This window comes from Panthera uncia (assembly GCF_023721935.1).
Source record: "Panthera uncia isolate 11264 chromosome A3 unlocalized genomic scaffold, Puncia_PCG_1.0 HiC_scaffold_12, whole genome shotgun sequence".
NCBI classification, from domain to species: domain Eukaryota; kingdom Metazoa; phylum Chordata; class Mammalia; order Carnivora; family Felidae; genus Panthera; species Panthera uncia.
In genome coordinates, this window is record NW_026057579.1 from 5,010,613 (window position 1) to 5,028,681 (window position 18,069).

Here is an 18,069-nt window from a genome sequence, read left to right on the forward strand (position 1 = left end):
CCGAAAAGCTATCTCGGAGGTTGGTATTGCCTGTCCTGTTAAACGATGTCCTGTTTTGTTACCTAATAGTTCTGATAGAGTTCGGATTCAAAACAGGATGGAGACTTTAGAAGATAGCTTTGGATCTTAAACAGGGTACAGGGCACGAAATGTACAGAGCATAAAACATACGGTTCATGTAATATGTCTCATTAGGCCTCTTCTGTAAGAAGAGTAGAATTGAGGGCTTGCAACTATTTCTTATTGATTCTGCCCGAGTTTTCTATCATTTGGGTAAAGATATTAAATTCCAGTAGATATGAAAAATTCTAAAAAGCTCAAAAAAGTGAGAAATTATCCATATTCCTATCATTTAAAAGTTTGGGCTTTTAGGGGCACCTGGGTGGCTCAGTCGGTTAAGCGGCCGACTTCGGCTCAGGTCATGATCTCACGGTCCGTGAGTTCGAGCCCCGCGTCGGGCTCTGTGCTGACAGCTCAGAACCTGGAGTCTGCTTCGGATTCTGTGTCTCCCTCTCTCTGACCCTCCCCCGTTCATGCTCTGTCTCTCTCTGTCTCAAAAATAAATAAATGTTAAAAAAAAAAAAATTAAAAAAAAAAGTTTGGGTTTAAAAAAAAATTTTTTTTAATGTTTTATTTCTTTTTGACAGGGAGGGATAGACAGAGCATGAGCAGGGGAGGGGCAGAGAGAGAGAGACACACAGAATCGGAAGCAGGCTCCAGGCTCTGAGCTGTCAGCACAGAGCTCAACGTGGGGCTCGAACCCACAGAGGGCGAGATCATGACCTGAGCCGAAGTCGGAGGCTCAACCGACTGAGCCACCCAGGCGCCCCTTAAAAGTTTTTTTTTAAGTTTATTTATTTTGATAGAGAGCATGATCAGGGTAGGGGCAGAGAGAGAGGAGGGGGAGAGAATCCCAAACAGGCTCTAGGCTGTCAGATGCAGGGCTCAAACTCACAAACCACGAGATCATGACCTGAGCTGACATCAAGAGTCGGACAGTCAACTGACTGATCCAGCCAGGTGCCCCCCCTATTCCTATCATTTTAAAAAGTTACATAACCAAGTGAAAATCCACTCCTTTCCTCCCAGAAGGAATCACCATTAATAGTTTAGTAAATATCCTTTCTGACCTTTTACACCACGTATCACTTACATGGACGTACTCGTGTATGTATGTGTGTGTGTACACATATACAAAAAAAAGACATGAATTCTTCAGTGTGTATCAGTTTGCGACGTTAACTCACCTGTTACGTGGCAGCACGCTGTAGAGCAGGACAGGAGGAGGGACATTTTGATGAAAGATGTACAGGAAACAGCTGGTCTGGAGCTCAGAGCTGGGCACTGCGTAGGGCTTAGGTCCTTGGGAGAGGCCAGGATTCGATGATGGCATCCTCAGGAATTTGGGGCTAAGTTGCTGTATTTGTCCACTGAAGTCTGCATGTTTGTGTTTTCCTACTTTGGGTTGTAGTTGCTATAGCAATAAGAGAAAGTATTATAGAGGTGAGGAGACAGGAATGAAAACAAGCAACTGATTTTGGTTTTTACTGTCTCCAGCAGATAAACACTATTGATGTGCTAACCACAATGGGAGCTATTCCCTCAGGGTTCAGGCCTTCCATGCTCTTCCAGCTTCTGGAGGAAGGTAACGCGCGTCTGTGAGCCACCACAAATTTGTAGTTAAGCAGTCAGGCTTTGGGATTAATTTTCTGGTTTTAGCCAAAACGAGTTGTTTAAAAGGATGTTGAATATCACATCTCTTTGGTGCTCATCTTTTCCTTCATCTTTCCTGTGACAGTGGAGGAAGGATCCCTGACCCTGTCAGCCGCCAGCCTGTGTGCTCTGGGTTTTAGTCCCTTTGCTTTATTTCAAAAACAATGATTCTTAATTGTTAGCCCTTTAGTGTATCTGCAGCCTGCCGCCCTTCCCCACACTGGCTTCTTCCCTCGTCATAGTACCAGCACACCTGATACCTGCACCTTTTAAGAAAACCAGCCCTTCTCACCCTCCCTCATTCTAGCCAAAGCCTCCCTTTCTCTCCATTTCTTCACAGAAAGACTTTTCTGAAGAGCTATTATCCACTCGCATTTCCATTTTCTTATTCGTTCTTGGATTTCTCTGTACTTGATAACATTTGCCCGTAAGCTCGGTAAAGAGAAATAATGTTGGGGAGGATCTCCTGTATAGCCTGAAGTGTTGTGTTATCTGTGGAAGGGCTGCTTTGAGTTCCTCTGCTGCAAGGCTCTCAGCCCTCCCTGAATGCGCAGCTCCTTCCCATCCTTTGCATCCATCCCAGGGGCAATTCCGCCTTCCTGGAGAGGCCTCCTTTGACTAATGTAGGTGCCCCCTACACCCTTCCGCTTGAGCACGCTTTATGGACCTACGTTAATTTATAATTATTTTACTTAACCTCTTCTACTTATTTTGTTTTTATTATTTCCCCCACTCGACTGTAAACTAATGAGGGCAGGGGCTGTATTTCTCTGACTCACATACTTTGTGAGTATTTGCAGGTCTTAGCAGAGTGCCTGGCACACAGTGGGAACTCAGAAATGATTTCTCAAATGAATAAATGATTTTATAATCGGTATTCTTCACAACTAATGTATGGGAGAACACTATAAAAATGATTTTGTCTTAAGAAACGAAATGAATGATTATATATTTTTCTAAAAGGTATTCACAGATTTTCTGCATTTTACAAAAACATTTGAATGGATCATCTTCATGACAGGGCATGTTACTGGCCTAAAAGTTTTTGTTTTGTTTTGTTTTGTTTTTTTCTGAAGCTCTCCTTTTTAACCAGCTATATTGCAGAGATGTACTCTAGTGACAGGAGTTTTTCTTTTTTTATTTATTTAAATTTTAGTTAACATGCAGTACAATATTGGTTTCAGGAGTAGAATTTAGTGATTCATCACTTACATAGAACACCCAGTGCTCACCACAAGTGCCCTTCTTAATACCCGTCTCCTATCTAGCCCATCTCCCCTAACCCACTGAGATCTTTCTTAAAACTGCTTTAAGATCAGCCCTTATGTGCTTCTATATTTTCTACTGTTGTTTTTACACATAAATAAATCTCCATTGGCATATATGCCTTAGAAAGCAAGTTCCAGTAGGTAGCTTGGCATTTTGGATGTCTGTTTCCTAAATTTGTGGCATAGCATTATAGATTTTTGGCTTAGGATTTCATTCCTTTCTTTGTAAGAAAATAAAGGAAAACTTGGTTTTGCAGGGAATCAATTTCAAGCAAGTTACTTCTTACAACCAGAGCTCACTCCTTCACAGCTGGCCTTCAGAGATCTAATGTGGGATGCTAAAGCAGGCACGGTGAGTATGGTCGCTATCAATAAAATTACACCTTTCCAGATTTTATCATGGTTGCAAGTATGTGAATAACATGTAAATTGATTAATGCAGTATTGAAAATAAAAAAAAATTGTTTCTGTATTTTAATTTTTAAACACTCAGTGATAACTTCATTGCTAAGACAAAACTTGGATTTGTTATCTTGACTTTATTTTATTTATCTTCTCTGTTGCTCTCTTCTCCCGTTGTTACAAAGGAAATAATACTAGGTATCTCTCTGAATCATTCTTTGCCTCAATTTCTTCATCTGAAGAAAAGGGAATGCTAATAATAATAGTTCCAACATAGGGTTACTGAATTACATTATATGTGTGAAGGGCTTAGAACAGTGCCTGGCACATGATAACTCAGTAAGTGTTGGAGTAACTTGGAATGAGGAAGTTCCAAGTCTTTTATGATTATACTTGTTTTGGGGAGAGCTTGGAGTAAAAGATTCCTGGTATTCTGAGCATTTGAAGTGGGAAATAGTCTTTATATTTAATTCTAGCCTCCTCCCTTTTAGCAGAGTTGAACCACATTAGAGCACATCACCCCCCTTCCCGTTGACCTTCTGCCCTCTCTCCCTCCCTTTTTCAGAGCCTCAAGGGAAAAATAAGAGGACCCAGCGTGGTTAGGTTTTGCGGGGAGAGTGGTGTAGAATTTTCTCCTCTCAACCTGAACTTTGCCTGGAACCTCCTTAGTGTATAAAGTGTCTTTTATTTCAAGTCAATAATAATGTTGCATTTGGTCTGTTTAGTGTACTAGAACCTGCATGAAGGGCATTTAATTTTATGAACTTGTACCCAGAGAACTAAATATTCAGCTTTTATTTCTTTTTTTTATTAAAAAAAATTTTTTTAACGTTTATTTATTATTGAGAGACAGAGAGACACAGAGCATGAGCAGGGGAGGGGTAGAGAGAGGGGGAGACATAGAATCCGAAACAGGCTTCAGTCTCCAAGCTGTCAGCACAGAGCCCGGCGCGGGGCTCAAAGTCACCAACTGCGAGATCATGACCTGAGCCAAAGTCGGTCGCCTAACCAACTGAGCCACCCAGGTGCCCCTTCAGCTCTTATTTCTTAAATTGAAAATGTGACAAGCTGTTAGATATTGCCTTATTTTTTTCAATGATATAAGTTATTTAAATGAGGGGCGCCTGGGTGGCTCAGTCGGTTAAGCGTCTGACTTCGGCTCAGGTCATGATCTCACGGTCCGTGAGTTCGAGCCCCGCGTCGGGCTCTGGGCTGACCGCTCAGAGCCTGGAGCCTGTTTCGGATTCTGTGTCTCCCTCTCTCTCTCTCTGCCCCTTCCTCACTGGCACTCTGTTTCTCTCTCTCTCTCTCCCTAAAACAAATAAACATTAAAAAAAATGTTACTTAAATGGAAAGGCTCATGACCACCAAGCAGAATGTTAAGAATCAAAGATGTCTTTAAATAAGAAACCAGAGTGCCAATTTATTTATTGACATTCTGAACTATACTTGTGAAGTAGAACTGAATAATCATGTCCAATGGTCAGTGCATTCTATCAAAGCATCTGTATGAGAAGCCAAGAAGCAATGTAGGTAAATGCTTGGAATTAAAACGAGGAGGAGCCAGCCGGATATTAATGTCAGGTGTCATTGGTTACTATGCTGTGGTGACCTTCTATACTTACCTATGTTATATAGGAATGAATTGTAAGAATGAACCTGGAATGCACTGATTCCATGATCAGGTCATACGTTTTACCTAGTTGTACTATTTTTTCATTATGATTTTTATGCATTTACCCCTCCCCCCCAATGCAAATGTTTCAAATAGAAAGATTTATGGAAATTTTACCGAAGGTTTTTATTTAAGTGGAATGGACTATTGAAACCTTCCTTGTGTGCATATGTTTATGTGTAAATGTTTTTCTTTCATCCTTTTTTATTCTATGTGCATTTAAAGTATTTATTAAAAATGCTTTGAAAATGAATTTGTCTTATAAGTCATAAAGTAAACCCTGTTTTTATAACCAATTTTTTTTCTCAGATTAAGTCAATACCAAGTCGTGTTTCATTCATTCTGACCCTCTGGAGCTGTAAAATGATTCCTCTTCCAGGAACAAGCATCCAGGTGCTCAGCAGACATGTTAGCCTCTGTCTGTTTGATGGAAATAAGGTGAGCTTACTGAGGAGTAAAACAGATCAATCAGGATAGGAGAATACTTTGTTAATGCTGCATATTAAACATGTACTGCATTGAGTTTGTCTTTCTGTTTGTCTCTCTCTCAATTTCTCTCTCTCTCTCTCTGTATGTTTATGTGTACATATAAAATTATATGTGGTAGAGTGCAAACTGTAAGGCTCTGATGGCATAGGTTTAATTCCTGGCTCTTTCAGTTGCCAAGTGTATGGTGTTGGTGTATATGTCCCAGTCAACTCCTCTGAGCCTTAGATTTCTCACTTACAAAAAAAGGTACTGATGCCTGTCTTCTAGTATCGTATATAGTTCAGGTCTTGAGTGTACAGAGTATTTTATTTTTTACAAATGTACACCTGTATAATCAACATCCAGATCAAGACATGGAGCGTTACCAGCACCTTACAAAGTTTGCTTGTGTCCTTTTTCATGACTCTTGCAAAATTAATTGATTTGTTTGTGAGACACGGCTTAAATACGGTGCTTAGATGGAATTTGTAATTTGTGGGATGTTAACAAAATATTGCTTAGAGAGAAGTTTACAGCACTAGCTGCATTAGAAAAGAATTCTCATGTTGAGAGTCTAAGCTCCCTCCTGAGAGGGGGTTCTCGGGTTGAGATCTATGGACGAAGAGGCCTTTAGAAGGCGAAGGGAAAAGGGAAGAGGAGCCTGGCCAAAGGAACATCACAGGCAAAGGCCCTGGTGGGGAAGGACTCGGGAAAGCCAGTGTGGCCAAGTGGAGAGAGGCAAGAGGAAGTGTGGGATGGGGTGACCTGGGAGACATCAGGAACACGGTATGAGACACTGTAAGCCATGATGTAAGAGAGTTTTGTCTTTATCCTAAAGACAGTGAAGTCATTGGAGGAAGTGACAGTTTAGATTTACACTTTGGGAATATCTCTGGCTCTTCTTTGGAGATGAATTACAAGGGGGGCCGGAAGGACATGAGTAGACCATTTGGGGTCTTTGGCACAGTGTGGTGGTCAAAGGGCAGCCCGTGGCGCCTCCAAGAAAACAAAACTTGGAGTCAGTCATTTGCCCCAGATTAACCTCGGCTCCACCAGCTTGGTGTGGGATGCTGACCAAATTACTTGGCCCTACTCTTCTCTCACTTTCCTCATCTGGTACACATCTCTTAGGGTCCATGTGAGGATGAAATGAGTTAATATAATAGTAAAGCACTTAGAAAATACATAGAACATAAATGTGGCTAGATGAGATATGAAGCGGATACCTTAGTCTGGGGAAGTGGAGATCTCGGAGAGGAGAACCGTGGCTACAGGGATACGTAGACCGTAAAAACCACAATTTGGTGCTGGCTTGCAGATGGAGGGTGAGGGAGAGTGGGGTGTCAAACATGCCACTAGGTCTCTGGCTTCCACATCCGGGCAGTTGGTGGTGACACTCAATGAGATAGGGAGCACTGAGAGCTGATCAGATTTGGAGGAGTTTGTGGGTTTATCTTCACTCATGCTGAGTCTGCTTGCAGCTCCCAGTGCCTTTCTTTCTTTCTGAAGTGGGAATAAATAAATGAACCGGGTGATTCCAGTGATCCTCCCTCATTTCTACACACCCTGCACAAAACGCTGCCATTAATAAGCCAGTAGGTGTCGTCAGCGACCAAAAAAAGATGAATTGCCTTCTTTGCTTAGATCTGGTTTGATATTTCACTTTCCCTCTCCCTATGCTCATGAATGAGAACCTAAAGACTGGAATTTTATTGATCTAACATATCAAGATATTAGAAGGTATTCATTAAAAATAATAGAAGGGAATTTATGTAACTAATCTATGTCAAAGTTCCAATTGACAAATTAGAGATGATAGTTAATAGTTATATAAATACTTGTGCTATTTGCCTAAGAGTGCTTCCCTACTTCTAGGGAATAAAAACAATAAAAGCATTATTGTTAAAACTCTATGTAGAGTTTGAACTCTAGAACCATAAGAACTCTAGTTTTAACTCTAGAACCACAGGAACTCTGGTTTTAACTCTAGAACCATCAAGAACCACATCACACAGTATTATATTTACTTCCGCCATCAAGGATAATTTAGAAAACTTGGAAGACAATCTGTTGTATTTATCCTTATTTTTACTCTTTCCATTGTTCTTCCTTCCTTCCTAACGTTAAAAGTTTCCTGATTTTAACATGTTCTTACTGTTGAGAGAATTTCCTTTAACCACTCTTTCTGCTGGCTACAAATTCTCGTTGGTTTTCTTTATCCAAAAATGCCTGTTTCCCGTTTATTCCTGAGGCATATTTTCACTAGATATGGAATTATGGTTTGGCCTTTCTTTCTTTCCTCCTTTCTTTCTTTGTTTCTTTCTTTGTTTCTTTGTTTCTTGCTTTGTTTCTTTCTTTCTTTCTTTGCTTCTTGCTTTCTTTCTTTCTTTCTTTCTTTCAGCACTTGAGAAATATTGTGCCCCTTCGTTCTATGGCTTCTGAATGGCAATCCACTGTCACTAGAATTGGTGTTCCCTTATTGGTAAATCTAGGTGTTATTTCTTTCAAGACATATGGGTTTCGTTTTTATATGTTTATGATGTACTTGGGCATGGATTTCTTGGGTTTATCTTGTTTAAGGTTTGCTCAGCTTCTTAAACTATAGGCTTATGTCCTTTGGCAAATTTAGGGATATTTCAGCCATAATTTTCTTGAATACTTCTCTAGATCCAGACTGTCTTCTGGGACTCTGATGACAGGAATGTGAGATCTTTTGTTATAATCCCACAGGTTCCTGAGGCTCTGTTTATTTTTTTTTTCCCATCAGCTTTATCTTAGTTGCTCATAGTGCATAATTTCTATTTTCCTACCTTCAAGTTCCCTGATTCTTTGCTTTTTTATTCAACATTTGAGTCTGTCCAGTGAGTTGTGTGTGTTTGTGCACACCTTGGTTATTGTGTTTTTCAATTCTAGAATTTCCGCCAGGTTGTTCATTTTTATCTTCCATATCTTTGTTGAGAGTTTGTATCTCTTTCTGTATTTTAAATTAGTTTCAAACATGTCCATAGTTGCTTATGGAAGTATTTTTAGGTGTCTGCTTTTCAGGTGTCAGATAATTCCAACATTTGTGTCATCTCAGTGTTGGCATCTGTTGATTGTCCTTTCTCATTCAAGCTGAGGTTTTCCCGGTTCTTGGTATGATGAGTGAATTTTCAATTGTATCGTGGACATTTTGGGTATTACGGGTTTCTGGATCTTATTTTAACTTCTGTTTTAGCAGGCCCCTGACACCATGCTGTCAAGGGAAGGTAGGTGGCACCTCACCACCCCAGGTGAGAATGGAAGTCCAAGTTCCTCACTTGGCTTCTATTCACATCCCTGGGGGGACAGTGTGCTTCCTGACTCTGGGGCCCTGAGAGAAGTTCACGCTCCTCACCAGGCCTCCACTGACAGCACTCACTGTGTCGTGCCTCAGGACCTATGATCCCTAGCCAGTCCACTTTCCTGGCTCCACATTGGACGTTATGTATAAAATAAAAATAAGGTTTGTAAATTTCATTGTATTAAATTTTACGTCAAAAAATAACTGTGAATAAAAAATGAACTCTAGTTAATGATATGCATGCTAGTTTAGAGAGAGGTTACTAATGTCTGCAGGCTTGCAGCGCATCAAAAAATAAGATGAATTGAGGGATAGGGGCGCCTGGGTGGCGCAGTCGGTTAAGCGTCCGACTTCAGCCAGGTCACGATCTCGCCGTCCGTGAGTTTGAGCCCCGCGTCGGGCTCTGGGCTGATGGCTCGGAGCCTGGAGCCTGTTTCTGATTCTGTGTCTCCCTCTCTCTCTGCCCCTCCCCCGTTCATGCTCTGTCTCTCTCTGTCCCAAAAATAAATAAAAAACGTTGAAAAAAAAAATTTAAAAAAAAATAAAATAAAAAAGATGAATTGAGGGATAGATAGATGATATATGTGATAAAGCAAAGATAGTAAGATGTTAATGATAAAATCTAGGTGATGCGTATATGAGAGTTCACTGTATGTTTCTTTTAACTTGTCTGATATGTTTAACACATTTCAGAATCACCACCATTGTATATTTCACCCCTTTAAAACATGAATTAAAAACCCTTAAGTACTCACTAAGAAATAATACATCCACTAATTACCCATCTGTTTTGCCAATAAGAGAAATAGAAAGCAAGCCTGTAGCTTACATTTAGAATCTTTCAGATCTTGGAACATTATAATTTTCCAATTTGTTTACCTGTCTCCTTTTAGATCTATTTTATACTCACCTTATTTTTATTGGAATTAACAATATTTTTAAAAATATGAACAATTTTAAACATAGAAATGTGCAGAGGGGTGCCTGGGTGGCTCAATCGGTTAAGCATTTGACTCTTGGTTTCAACTCAGGTCATGATCTCATGGTTTGTGAGTTCAAACTGCATGTCAGGCTCTGCGATGGCAGTGCTCAGCCTGCGTGGGATTCTCTCTCTCTGCCCCTCCCCCACTCAGCACACACTCTCTCAAAATAAATAAATAAAACAAACAAAAAAAGGAATGTGCAGAGAATAACATAACAGACACGCATGGCCTTATCACCTAATTCTATTGAAGCCTCCGAGTTTGTAATAAGTACTCTAACTTCTTTTAAAATAAAAAATGAGTACTTTCTGTTCAATTTTCTGTAAACCTAAGACTTCTCATTAAAAGTAGTCTATCATTTAAAAAAATTTTCTTTTACATTTATTTATTTTTGAGAGACAGAGAGACAGAGCGTGAGCAGGGGAGGGGCAGAAAGAGAGGGAGACACAGAATCAGAAGCAGGCTTCAGGCTCCGAGCTGTCAGCACAGAGCCCGACGCGGGGCTCGAACCCATGAACTGTGAGATCATGACCTGAGCCGAAGTCGGGCGCTTAACCGACTGAGCCACCCAGGTGCCCCAAAAGTAGTCTGTTATTTTAAAAATAAATACTGCAGCGGTGCCTGGGTGGCTCAGTCAGTTAAGCATCTGACTTCAGCTCAGGTCATGACCTCATGGTGTGTGAGTTTGAGCCCCACATCAGGCTCTCTGCTGACAGCTTAGAGCCTGGAGCCTGCTTCGCGTTCTGGGTCTCCCTCTCTCTCTCCGTCCCTCCCCGACTAGTGTTCTGTCTCCCTCTTTCAAAAATAAACATTAAAAATAAATAAATAAATAAATAGATAGATAGATAGATAGATAGATAAATAAATAATGAAAATAAAAGTAAATACTGCAAGTATGATCGAAAGCCCCAATGTATCCCTCCCACATCCTGCTGGTTTCCTCCCTCCATATAGATAACCCTTATCCTAAATTTTGTTTTATTAATTTTATACAGCCTAATTTTTAATATTCCCATGCTTTATAAAATGGTATCATATCCTTGTACCTTCTGCAAATTTCTTTTTTTCCCTTTATGTTTTATCCAAGTTGATGGATTTTGCTCTTGGTCATTCTTTTTAACTGTTGAGTGGTATTTCATTACATGGACATGCCACCATTTATCCATTATTCTCTTGAACATTTCTATTATAGTCTTTCAGGGAACATTCTTATACACGTTGATTTGCGTTCATGTGAGACAAGGCTTTAGAATATGTATAAGTGTACTTGGGAGTAGATTGCTGAATGGTGGATTACTGTGTTAGGTAATGCCAAATTATTCTCCACAGAAGTTCTTCCAGGTAATACGGCCGTGATCCCAGTTTCTCCATATCTTCACAATCGGTATTATCTTACCAATGTTTTGGGTATGAAATGGAATCTCATTGTGGTTTTGGTTTTGATTTCCCTGATATCTAGTGTGTTTTTAAATGTCTCTTCTTACGTTTATTAACCAATCAGATCTCCATCATTATGAATTGTGTTTTGTGTCTTTTGCTCATTTTTCTTTTGGATTTTTATAAATTTAAATCTGTCATTTGGATTTCCAAGCTTCGTATAACTTAATGTAAGTATGTTAAGTATATAATTGATTTATAATTCTTGATAAATACTGGACATTTTGTTGGCTATTTGCATTCCAAGCACTTCCAGGTCTGTGGGTTGGCATTTAAGTTTGTGTTGTTTAAGTTCGCTTCCAAGAACAGAAGTTCTAAAGTTCATGGATGTTAGCTGTATCAGTCTTTTCATTTATGGTTTATGCTTTTCATGTCTTGTTTAAGAAATCCTTCCCTTGTATGGAAACCAATCTGACAATAAATTTCATATTAATAAAATTAAATTGAATTAAATTAAATTAAATTAAATTAAATTAAAAAAGAAATCCTTCCCTATGTCAGGATCATAAAGATACTCTCTTTTATTTTCTTCTAAATATTTCTGTTCACTGTGGTATTGACTCTACCTAGAATTTATTTCTATGTATTTTGTAAAGTAGAGATCTAGTTTTATTTTTTCCATATTTATAGCCAGTTGTCTCAATAACATTAATTGAAGAGTTCATTCTGTTCCCCATGACTTGCAAGGCGGCTCTGTTATGTAACAAGTGTTCATCTCTATATGGGTTGGGTTCCGGTGTCTGTTCTGATCAATTGGTGTATTTGTCTTTCCCTGGACCAATAATAGTCTTAACTGCTATGGCTTTATAATATGACAAGTCCCCTCAGTTTGCTTTCTATATAAATTATTCTTAACTAATCTAGACTATTTGCTCCTCCATATGAATTTTAGCATCAACTTGTTAAATTACATTTTAGAACCCGGTTGGGATTTGTAGTAGAATTGCATTGAATTTTTAGATTCATTTTAGTAGAAGCTTTACAGAATTAAGTCATAAAGCCTTAAACATATGATATGATCTTTCTATGTATTCTGATCTTCATTTTTATTTTATCATAATGTTTCATAATTTTCTTTATAAAAGTCTTGCATATTTTTTGTTTAAATACAAATATCTTGGGGTTTTTGTCAGTTTTAGATAAATATATCATCATATTTATTGCAAATTGGATCATTGTCCAAATCCAAATATAGTAGCCACTAGCTGAATGTTACTATTTAAATTTAAATAATTATTTACTTAAATTTAAAATAACTTTAAATGCATATTAATTTAAAACTTAATTAAAATTAAATAAAATTTAAAATTTAGTTCCTTAGTACCGCCAACTACATTTCAAGTGATCGATAGCCATATGTGGCTAATGGCTGCCATATTGGGTAGCACACACAGAATGTATTTATTATCACAGAAAGTTCTATTAGAGTTCTATTGGACAGCACTGGGTCCCTATATCAAGAATGTTACTGAGTAACACATTTGAAACTATGACTTTTTTAAAAGATGGTAAAACATAAGTCACATTGGTAATTGATTGACATGGTTATTTAACAGTCTGCCTTTGCCTTTTCATTTAAAAATCAAATTTTTATCATGAAGTTTTTCAAACATTCACAAAAGTAGAGAGAATAGTGTAATTATCAAGGTTTTGCTCAACTGGCTAATCTATCCCCAATGTTTTTCTTCATTTTTTATAAATGCATTGTAGTGAAAACTTTTGACATTCCATTTTACTCCTATATATATGGATCAATATGTATGCATGTATAAACATATAAACATTTTCTTACATAACCACTTTGTTTAATGTCCACTCATTTTTGAGAGAGAAAGAGAGCGAGTGGAGGAGGGGCAGAGAGAGAGGAAGATACAGAATCCGAAGCAGGCTCCAGGCTCTGAGCTGTCAGCACAGAGCCAGACACAGGGCTCAAACCCACAAACTGCGAGATCATGACCTGAGCCGAAGTCGGACCCTTAACTGACTGAGCCACCCAGGCACCCCGCATAACCACTTTTCTTACATAACCACCATTATCCCCTCTGCAATATTCAGAATCATTCCATTTTTCTATATTCAGAATTCCTGGTTGTTTTAAAATTTTTCTTCGTATACTTGTTCTGATCCATACAAAGTCCAAACATTGCATTTGGTTGTCATGTATCTCAAGGCTCTTTTAATCCAACAGTCTCCTTTATCCTGCCTTTTAATTTTTGTGCCATTAACTTGAAGAAACTGGGTCAGCCATCACAGAGAATGCCTCACTTTCTGGAGTAGCACTGCCCATAGAACTTTCTGTGATAATGGAAATATTCTATGTCTGTGCTATCCAGCATGGTAGCCACTAACCCAATGTGGCTTCACACATGGCTAGCATGACTATTTAAATTTTAAAGTTAAAGTTAAATAGCTACATGCGACCAGCGGCTACTATATTGGATAGTACAGCTCTGGAAGATTTCTTTTTACTTCCTTTTATTATCATTAACTTGTTTCTCTATTTACCTTCCCCCTGCCTTATTAATTCCTGAAAATTAGCTAGTTTTGGTAGCTATATGAATTGGAATCTTCTTCTTATATTTTCTTTTTTTTTTTTTTTGAAATTGTTTAACTTTTTACAAGTTTATTTTTGAGAGAGAGAGGGCATGAGCATGGGAGGGACAGAGAGAGAGGGAGAGAGAGAATCCCAAGCAGGCTCCACCCTGTCCGCTCAGAGCCAATTCAGGGCTTGATCTCACAAACTGTGAGATCATGACCTAAGCTGAAATCAAGGGCTGGATGCTTAACCTACTGAGCCACCCAGGAGCCCCACCTCTTATATTTTCTAAGTGGTTATGATTGATGCATAGAAAGCTATTGTCATTTGGAAGTTGACCTTATATCCCAAAACTTTACTAAAATTGCTTATTATTTCTTTTTTTTTTTTAAGTTTATTCATTTTGAGAGAGATCTCATGAACCGTGAGATCATGACCTGAGCCGAAGTCAAGAGTCGGATGCTCAACCGACTGAGCCACCCAGGCGCCCTGAAATCGCTGATTATTTCTAATACCTTTAAAATATAGTGTCACTTAGACTTTCTATAGTCTCAAATTTCTTATGTGTATAGTTGCATTGCCTGCAAATAAAGACAGTTTTGTCTCTCCCCTTTTTATACCTTCTGTCTTTTTGCTGTCTTACTCTTTGGGCCAGGGACTACCAGGAGAGACTGCCTTGTCTTCTTCCTGATACAGATGTCAGTATTTCTGAAGACTCGCCAATGGGATGTTTGTTACAAGTTGTTGATAGGTACTCTTTCTGTGGTGAATTCTCCTCTGCTCCAAGTTTTCATATTTACAAGTAAATGTTGAATTTTAGCAAACTCTTTTCTTCATCTATTGAGATGATCATTTGACTTTATTCCTTTAATTTGTTGAGCTGGTATACCACAATAATAGATCTTCTGATATTGAAACATCCTTTTATTCCTGGGATAAGCTCTTCTTGATCATAAACTTTTTATTTTGTTTAGAAAGAAACACTGCCGATTGTTTGGGTTCACAAAAATTTGTTTGGGATCTTTGCATTACTATTCATAAGCAAAATAGGCTTATGATTTTTTTTTTGTATTGTCTATATCTGGATTGAGCAGATATTAGGCAAACCTCATTCACTATAACATGCATATATTTGGACTTATTTCCCTTATTTGTGTGTATCTTTTCTGCTTATCATCTTTTATCTTTGCTTTTCTCATTCCTGTCATCTGTTGAAATATTGTTGTCCACATTCCATTTTTTTCTACTTTTGATTTGGAATCTATAGATTATATTTCCATTAAGTGGTTACCTTTCAATTTTTAACATACCTACTTAGCTATAAATTATTCTCATAAATCTAAAATTATCCTGTACTTCTGTCTTTTTCTTAACACATCAAAGATACTAATAACATGCTTTATTGAATACCCTGCCCACATCTTGTTAATGTTGTCTAGAAGTAAATCTGGCCTTTTAAAAAGATTTTTTTTAATGTCTATTTATTTTTGAGAGACAGAGTGTGAACAGACGAGGGGCAGAGATAGAGGGAGTGGAAGAGAAAGAAGGAGACACAAAATCCGAAGCAGGCTCCAGGCTCTGAGCTGTCAGCACAGAGCCCAACATGGGGCTCAAACCCACGAACCAATGAGATCATGACCTGAGCTGAAGCAGACACTTAACTGACTGAGCCCAGGTGTCCCTGGCTTTTTTTTTTTTTTTTAAAGCAATCAATATATAATTACATATATCAACATATCTTGTTAATTTCAATCCTCAGGGTTATTTCTTGTGTTGTTAGTACAGTATTTGATTTCTTCACGTATCTTTAGAGACACATTTTACATGAAAGATATGACTCTCTTTTCCCTCCTACCTAATAGTGTTGTGGTTTCTACCATCAGCACCACCACCCCGCCCCCCAATTCCAGTCTAGAACCAGATTTTATAGTGGAATTTAGCGTTCTTAATCTAAGGTTCATGAAAGGGCCCGCTTGTTGCCTTTGTTCCCAGCCTGGTATCATGGCTTCATCTCTTTCCTCTCACCTGCTTAGGTTCACCACTTCCTATGAGGGGGAAGGTTGGCCACCATTTCTTTTTCATCCTGCTGTCTTCAAGCCGTAAGGCTGTCTGTTCTGTCATGTATTGAGTACTGTCAGCCTCTGTAACAGGTAAAGCCAGCCTCTTGCCATCACATCCTGCTTCTAGACTCAGAGCCCGGGAGATCCCCGATTTTACTCCCACCCTCCTCACAGCTTTCCCCTTCTATCTATGGTCCATTGAATTGTTCATCTTACTTTTGAGTTCTACTCTCTTTAATTATCACTCTTTTATGTTGGGAGCAGAGCCACCGTGTTAATGTGTAAATTCAACATGCCATCTTGAGCAGAAGTCCTTATGTATTCTTAATACAATTTGCTAAGTAGAAGCCTCTAAACTTTTTGAATGCTTGATTACCTCATCCTTTGTGTTCTGGGTTTGTGCAGAAAACAGAGTGGTTCTGAGCCAATTGTTCACCCGCTGGTGCTGCAGTTTTTGCAAATGTAAAATGAGGTGTTTGGACTAAGTACTTTTTAAATGTTTATTTATTTTAAGAGAGAGAGAGAACAAGCGTGAGTGGGGGAGGGGCTTGGAGGGGGAGAGAGAGAATCCCAAGCAGGCTCCATGCTCAGCACAGAGCCTGATCTGGGGCCCCATCCCAGGATCATGAGATCATGACCTGAGCTGAAATCAAGAGTTGGACGCTTAACCGACTGAGTCACCCAGACACCCCTGGACTAAGTCCTTTTTAACTCTCAGAGTCCGTAAACCAAAAAAGGTGTAAAATTATCAAGCAGAAGAAGTTACTCCCGAATTAAAATCAGGATTGTCCAATTTGAAAAGATAAAAGCAGAGATGGTAGGAGATCTCAATTTCGATGACTGCAAAGGACTTTTTGGGTATTAGAAGTGAGAAACGCAAAAAAAAAAAAAAAAAAAAAAAGAAGTGAGAAACGATTCTTGAAAAACTAAGAGGAACCTTAGAATAGACAAAATGCAGTCTTACATTTAACACCAGGTAATAATGAAAACAAGTTTGTACTCCGAGAGTTCAGGCTGAGAATATATATTATTTTAGGAGGTTTTAAATAAATTCCTACGTATTAGTTGTTGAAGGAAACGAGCACTTTGTGTATGTGGAAAACAACTCAGCTGCCCGTAAGATAATCCTAGTTGTCTACCAGTAGGGACATACATAGAGGGCAGTGAATTGAATCTGACCTCATAGGACATGTTTGGGATAGTTTCTAATTGTTTTTTAAAGTTTAGTTTTAAAAGTGCTGTACTAAAATATTTGTATCTAAAATAAAAATTTTAGGGGCACCTGGCTGGCTCAGTGAGAGAAGCATGTGACTCTTGATCTCAGGGTCGTGAGTTTGAGCCCCCCATTGGGTGTTAAGATTACTTAAATAAATAAACTTTTAAATTAATTAATTAAATAAATAAAAGTTTTATGTTATCTGTTTCTTCGGAAGATGTCAATTTTAGCAATAACTTTACAGAATTTGAACTCTTCTTTGCAGTTTTTGCTTCTTTTGTATTTCATTGCCTTATGTACATTGTGGGACTAACTTCTTGCAGAAACATTTTACAAGAGATTGAATTGTAGGAAGAGTATAATATACGGGGCTGGAGATCTTGAAGGAAACTGAGGCTGTGTATCTGGGCTATTATTAGCATTGTCAGTCTTAGTGGCATGGTGATGGGCTACCATAAAATGCTCGTGTGGGTCACATTTCTTAATAGGTCATTTGTAGCTGAAATTTCACTTGCTTTTCTGGTAAACCTGTCTCAGTAAGTATTTCACTTACTATAATTTATTACTAGTGCAAAGATCTGAGTCTGAATTTATTTTTTCAGTTCTTTCATTGTTTTAGAAATTAGTGCTATAATAGTTTTTTGTTAACCGTTTTTAAAGTTCTGTATGTACTTGATGTAAAAAAACAAATCACAGAGTTGCACAAACTAAAAAGCATAAGAGCCCCCTCGAGGCCCTCTGCTCCACGCAGTATAGCCTGTTCCCTGTTCCCTGTTTGGGATGTAGGAGTGGTGATGTTTGAGAGAGCTCTCTACAGCATGATCTCATCTAAGAAAATCTCATTTCAGGTTCTGAGCAACATTCATACAGTCAGAGCCACATGGCAACCTAAAAAGCCCAAAACATGGACTTTTTCTCCCCAGGTAAGGAATCTGCTCAGTGAATGGAATGAAATGTGAACATCTTTTACCTGTTAAGTGATAGGCAGT

At 38.6% G+C, this 18,069-nt stretch overlaps 1 protein-coding gene across 1 annotated transcript in view; it reads left to right on the forward strand.

Annotated features, from left to right (window-relative positions):
- The window catches only part of NPHP1 (nephrocystin 1), a 59,773-nt gene that overhangs the window by 17,020 nt on the left and 24,684 nt on the right, over window positions 1-18,069 (forward strand). The window contains 4 exon segments of the mRNA XM_049652190.1: window positions 1,558-1,645; window positions 3,239-3,333; window positions 5,368-5,496; window positions 17,929-18,003. Coding sequence (XP_049508147.1) covers window positions 1,558-1,645; window positions 3,239-3,333; window positions 5,368-5,496; window positions 17,929-18,003 — 387 coding nt within the window.